At 43.1% G+C, this 6,737-nt stretch overlaps 1 protein-coding gene across 1 annotated transcript in view; it reads right to left on the bottom strand.

The window, feature by feature from the left end:
• Nucleotides 1-1,148: 1,148 nt before the first annotated feature.
• Nucleotides 1,149-6,737, bottom strand: part of LOC103205313 (nodal modulator 1) — a 121,009-nt gene continuing 115,420 nt past the window's right edge. The window contains exons 25-26 of the mRNA XM_007950588.1: nt 3,134-3,224; nt 1,149-1,280 (exon numbers count right to left, since the gene is read on the bottom strand). Of these exons, the coding sequence (XP_007948779.1) occupies nt 1,149-1,280; nt 3,134-3,224 (223 nt within the window). The remainder of the gene's footprint in view (nt 1,281-3,133; nt 3,225-6,737) is intronic.

Genomic DNA, 6,737 nt, shown 5'->3' with positions numbered 1-6,737 from the left:
CATTCCTATTTGAATGTCTGCTGCAGGCCAAGCACTGGGGATACAACAAGGAACAAAGCAGATGTGGTCCTTCACTCTTCAGACTGTTCAGTGTTGTCTGTTCTACTCACCTTCGTGTCCCTAGTATCTGTCATGTGTGCTATTCCGTCAATGTTGAAGGGATAGATGAATCCCTGCTTCAACATACATAACTTAATCACTTCTACAAGAATTAAGTTAATGTTGTTAACGGGCTGTGAATTCCCGTGGATCCCTTTTGCACACTGGCATCCTTCAAGCCTCACCCATCCTACATATGCATTTTATTGGCCCAAATTGTACTTTTTTGTTGTTGTTGTTGTTGCTAACATTTAAAACTTGGAAGATTTCACACAAAACTTTCTGATGTCTCACAGAAAATGGATGTGCATTCCCGCAGGGCAAGAGTGGGCTGGAGCTGAGAATTGTGGCTCTTTAGATGGGCTCTTCAATGTGCAGTCCCCAGTGTCTTATCACTGAAGTCAAAGGACAGCTGCCATTTATCATCTCCTCCATGCTGACACTTTTCTTGCCCCAGCCCTCTTCATTGAGGACTCCTACCTGCCTCACAGGCATTTCAATTTGTGGCCCCAGTATTATGCCAAGAGCACAAAAAGTACACCCGAGATGAACTAAAACACAAATGGGCAATTTTATTGATTTTTTTTACATCCTAGTACATCCTCCTTGCCACGGATACGGTTGTTGCAGTTTCCAGAAGGGATTCCAAATGCAAAGGGAAGTAAGGGAAAAGATAACTCCAAAAGGTACTTCATTATGGAACAAGGAACCATGTTTACTGGCATTCTTCTTGCAAATGAATGCTGAAGATAAGAATTACATTCTCACATCACCAACAGAGCTTAAAATACTTCACTGACAAATAATGATAATAAATTATCTTCAACACAGAAAACTGCATTCAGCAGAGTGACAGGAGGGTCCAATCATAGCATTGCCTTGGGGGCCACCTATAGGGGAGAACAGGAACAAGCAGCTACAATGACAGGGAGCGTGGGGCAAACTGCACATGCCTGAAGTTAGTCACATGCATGCCTTCAGCCCTAGTGAATGGTAGCCCATTGCTGCTGGCTTGTCCCAGGTCAGATTTCAACTGGCCCCTTTCCTCCTCACGTCCGCCTTGTCTTCTGTTTCTTGGTTTGTCTTTTTGCATCTTCTGGGCCACTATTGTCAGAGGCTGCCTGGCCAAGAGCACGGACTCCCTGCAGTCGGCTTGTCAACTGTAGCAGCAAAGGAATGAGCTAGAAAGAGAGAGAGTATATCAAAGAAATGGCCAGGAGAAGACTTCTGTCCAGATGGACACTTCCCGAGTCTCACATACCAGCACACCTCCCTTCTTCTGGCACTGTTACACCCATTGTGTGTTAATGAGTGCATTTCAGGTCAAAATAAAGCATGTCTTTGTACTACCGAGGCCTCACCAGAGAGAGGCTGAGAGCTCTCCCCAAATAGAACATCTCTAGATGTAATCCAGATTTAAACATTAAGAGAGATGTTAGTCTGGAGAGATGAACTAGGGATTAGATTTGATGCCTGGAATCATCTCACCAAAAGCAATTTGGCCTTTTGGTCCTCGTAGCTGAGATCACTGAGGGATTATTACTTTTGCCCAGGTTGGTTGGGGACCCCACCTAGTGCTGCACAAGGACTGGCTTATATAAAAGGGCTGACATGGAGGTTTTGGGGGTGTTTCCTGGCTGAGAGTAGAGAAGGCTGATGCATCCATTAGGACACAGAAGTACCACGCCCTCTCAGCCTTGAGTAAAAGAGCTATAACATGCTTAGAGCTGGGTGCGGCCACAGCGGCTGCAGAGACAACGAGGAGGTCTAGGCAGCAGCAGCAGCAGAGTGGGAAGGCTGAACCCAGGCTGAGGTCATTTCTGCTCCAAGGGCTGTCCTGGCCAAGAGCTTTCTTACAAGGGGTTGCCTGACTGGAGGGGCTGTCTGGAGAAAAGGCGGCCACACACAGCTGGGGTGCCTCGAGCAGAAGGTGCTCCAAGAGCAGGGGCTAGCCCAACCAGGGGGTGTCCTGACAGTAGCTGTGTTTCAAGAGCTATTATGCTGCCAGCCATCTGAGAGACGGCTAGGCTAGGGCCATCCGAGAGCTTGTCTTGCCTGAAGAGATTACTCATGGACAAAAGGAGAGACGTGCTCTCGGCTTTGGAGACCTTTCCAGACCTCACCTGTGTACCTCATCCTGAGCTGTAATCTGATGGTCCTGACATTAATTCTAAATTGCATCCCAAATTCTATTGTTACTTCTGTGTTACCCTAATAAACCACATAATTATGTGTAGTCTGAGTTCTATATGACCATTGCAGTGAATTATCAAAACCAATAGTGAAAGAGAAAGCTGTGGGGGAGTGACTGGCGTCAGAAATAATGAAGTGGGAAACTAGAGATATACTCAACTGAGTGGAGCCAGCTTTATGTTGATTCTTATCAGCAAAATTATGAGACAGATTATAGTGGCCACCCTCAGATCATGGTAAGTTATTATCTTCATGCAATGCCTTCTGTAATTTCTAGAAACAACCCAAGTGTCCATCAACAGATGAATGGATAAACAAAATGTGATATATATCCATAACATGGAATGTCATTCAGCCATGAAAAGGAATGAAGTTCTAATATATGCTGCAACATGGACGAACCTTGAATATATGCTCAGAGAAAGAAGCCAGACACAAAAGGTCAAGTATTATATTGGTTCCACTTATAAGAAATCTCTAGAATAGATCAATTCATAGATACAGAGAGTAGATTAGAGATTACAAGGTTGGGGGTGGGGATGGGAGGGAATGGGGTATTTCTATATAAGGTATGAAGTTTCTGTTTCGGGTAATGAAAACATTTGGAAATGGACAGTGGGATAGTAGCACAACACTATGAATGTAATTATTAATGCCACTGACATGTATATTTAAAAATGTTTGAAAGGGCCTATTTTGTATGTATTTGACTACAACGCATTTTTTTTTAATTGTATAATTTCTATGACACCAGCCATTCTTCAGAAGCGACTTCCACAACTATGAGGAATCACTCTCCCTGACACATCCTGCTTTCTCATGACGTCTCTGGATTTCCTACCTTATCATGGTTATAACCAGCCAACAGAACAAGTAACGTCAAAGGCAGGGCAATGTATGATCCTTGGGCAATGTCTTGCTCAGGCAGTTTCCTCTGCAAATACCAATAGAACTGTTAATCCACAATCATTTCTCACATTGATCTAGCATCCGCTGTTGCACAGATATGACTCACCCAGCCTACCAGACTGGCTTACCCAAGTATATTCACATATTCCATGCAATCCAAACTCTCACTATCCAAAGTAAGGAACTGAAGTCATTTGGATATATCTTCAGATGAACTATCTGCTATCAAAGCTCCACTTCTTCCTATCCGAAACTCAGGAACAACCATATTCTCTTTTTTTAAATTTTTATTGTTATTTGGGTGAAAGTTTACAGAGCAATTTCATTTGTTTCATGATATTGACTGTACAATGTAACACCTCTCTTCCCACTTCCTCCCTGTAGTTACCTCTTCCCTGTGTCCTTCTTTCCTATACATCCCTGCCCCCTGAGCTATCTCCCTGTGCAAATACTGCCCTTCTGTTCTCCCACAATTGATCGTTCTAAGGAGTGTATTTACCTGATGTAAATGTTCACCGTACATGCCTGTCTGTTGTTTGGCTAGAAGCCATGGGAGTGAGTTCAATTCCAGACCTGAAGGGTAACTAGGGACCACAGTCTTGGGTGTCTCACCAGGCTCTTTTAGACCAGTAAACCTGGTCTTTTTATGATTTTGAGTTTTGAGGAACAACCATATTCAATGACAAGGTGTTCCTTACTCTGAACCTGTATCATTTAATCTGAGGAACTGAAGAGACCTGACCAGCAAGGAATCCTTGTGGCTGTAAAGTAATGGAAGTTTCATTTTACTGAGTCCCCGATATATTACGGGACATATTCCTAAAAGGATGCATCAAGTACCCACTGTTCTAAGCACTGGGCACTTAAGGTGATGGATAGGGCAGCCCTAGAGTTCACACCAAGGCAGAAGTGAAGCAGAGTTGCTATTTGTGGTCCAGTAGCCATTCTCCCTTTCTTCCCATACAACACCCACTTTTACTCTGAGTCACTCAGAATAAAGACCACATTTCCTAGCTTCCTTTCCCTAGCAGGTGTGCCCATGAAACTGAATTCTGGCCAACTGTACACGGACAGAAGTGACAGATGCAACATCCAGGTTGTACCCATGAGAAATGGTGAGCCCTACCTCCTTGCTGGCTACATAGCCCTAGGTCAAGTAAGGCATTCTGGACAAGGGCCACATGTTACAGGATGTCAGAACAACAGAGAAGCCTGGGTCCCTAACACTGTGGGGCTACCATCTGAACCCTGCCTGATCAATCCTAGACAATGACATGAGACAGAAACTTTTATCCTCCTAAAGCCTCTGAAATTGTGGGTCTCTCTCAGAGGGAGCTGAACCTATGCCCACCCATCCACGCAAAAGAAACAAATCAAATGGGAACTTTCAGGTAATGATAAAACAAATCAACGAGCTAGAGTATTGGTTCTCGAAGTGTGGGCTGAGGACCCTCCCTTCTGGGAGGTTTGGCAGATCACAACCATTCCCATCAACTGCTAAGCCGTTATTGGTCTCTTCTATTCTCACTCTCTCATAAACACACAACGGAGCTTTCCAGAGGCCACATGACGTAACCACTGACAGTTAATGGAATATGTGGATCATGGATTCTAATGTTTCCCACATTTCTGTTTTAATTTCTAAAGTTACAACCACATAAACAAACGCACCTTGAGATCCTCACAAATTTTTTTAAATGTGTTTTGGTCCTGAGATCGAAGCATGAGAACTGGTATATGACAACTGCGAAGTCAACTTTACCCAAGACAGTTGAGGCAGGGCAGGACGGTCCTTTAATAAATGGAAGAATGATGGCAGAGACAGGTCTTTCTCCAATTTCCTAATTCTGTGTATGTATGTATGCATGTATGTATGTGTGTGTGTGTGTGTGTGTATTTCTCTTTTTTTTGACATATCTTAGATCTTAATCCATTTTCCATTAAAATAAGTACTTAATTAAAAGTTTATCACACCCACTTGGGTGGTTGTTATTAGAAAAGCAGAAAATAACAAGTGTTAGTGAGAATGTGGAGAAACTGTAATGTTCAGGCACTGCTGGTGAAAATGTAAAATGGTGCAGCTTCTGTGGGAAAGAGTTTGGCAGTTCCCCAAAAAGTTAAACAAAAAATTACAATGTTGCTGTTGTTAAGTGCCTGTCAAGTAGGCTGCTACTCACAGCAACCCTATGCACAACAGAATGAAACACTGCCTGGTCATGTGCATTCCTCACAATCCCGCTATGCTTGAGCCCATTGCTGCAGCCACTGTGTCAGTCCATCTTGTTGAGGGCCTTCCCCTTTCTCACTGACCCTCCACTTTACCAAGCATGATAGCCTTCTCCAGGAATGGTCCCTCCTGACATGACCAAAGTAGGCGAGACACAGTCTACCCATTCTTACTTCGAAGGAGCACTCCAGCTGTACTTCTTGCAAGACAGACTTGTTTCTTTTGGCAGTCCAAAATATTTGCAGTATTCTTCACCAACACCAAAATTCAAAGTTGAACTCTTCTTTGGTCTTCTTTACTCACTGTCCAGTTCTCACAAGTATACGGAGCAATTGAAAATACCATGGTTTGGTTTAAGCACACCCTAGTCTTCAAAGTGACATCTTTGCTTCTTAACACTTTAAAGAGGTCTTCTGTAGAAGATTTGCCCAGGGCAGTACAGGGTCTGCTGCTTTCATGGGTGCTGATTTTGGGTCCAAGTAAAATAAACTCCCTGACAACTTCAATCTTTTCTCCATTTATCATGATATTGCTTATTGGTCCAGATGTGAGGACTGTCATGTTCTTTATGTTGGGGTGTAACCCATACTACAGACTGTAGTCTTTAATCTTCATCAGTAAGTGTTTCAAGTCCTCGGCAAGCAAGACTGTGTCATCTGCATGTCGTACGTTTTAAGACCGAGGAATTCACTTATAGGTATACAACCCAAAAGACTCAAAAGCAGAAACTCAAACAGATACTCACTTGTACACCAACGTTCACTACAGCACAAGTCAGAAAGCTGGAAACAATCCAAGTGTCCAAAACATAAACAAATGTGGTATATACATAAAGTGAAATATTATTTAGCCATAAAAAGAAATGAAGTTCTGATACATGCTACAACACAGGTGAACCATGAAAATATTATGCTAACTGAAATATGTCTGACACAAAGGGTCAAATATTATTATGATTCTACTTATATGAACTTTCTAAAATAGGCAAATGCATAGATACAAACATTTACTGGTAGTTACCAGGGAGTAGGGGAGTCTCTGAGTGGCAAAGATGGTTAACTGCTCAGCTACCAACCAAAAGGATGGCAGTTCAACTCCACCCAGATGTACCTTAGAAGGCCTGGCAATCTACTTCAGGAAAGTCAGCCACTGAAAACCCTATGGATTGGTTCTACCCTGACTCAAAAGTGTGGGTTTGGGTTCTAGTGTGGGGACTGGGATGAGGGGGATATGTTGTTGTTGTTGTTGTTGTTGTTATGTGCCGTCAAGTCAGAACCAACTCATAGCAACCCCTCCTTGGGTTTCCGAG

Source organism: Orycteropus afer, unplaced genomic scaffold (genome assembly GCF_000298275.1).
Source record: "Orycteropus afer afer isolate SDZICR_OR568_19922 unplaced genomic scaffold, OryAfe1.0 scaffold00281, whole genome shotgun sequence".
In the NCBI taxonomy this organism is placed as follows: Eukaryota; Metazoa; Chordata; class Mammalia; order Tubulidentata; family Orycteropodidae; genus Orycteropus; species Orycteropus afer.
The sequence above is the reverse complement of the archived record's forward strand: the minus strand, read 5'-3'. Positions and strand labels throughout refer to the sequence as shown.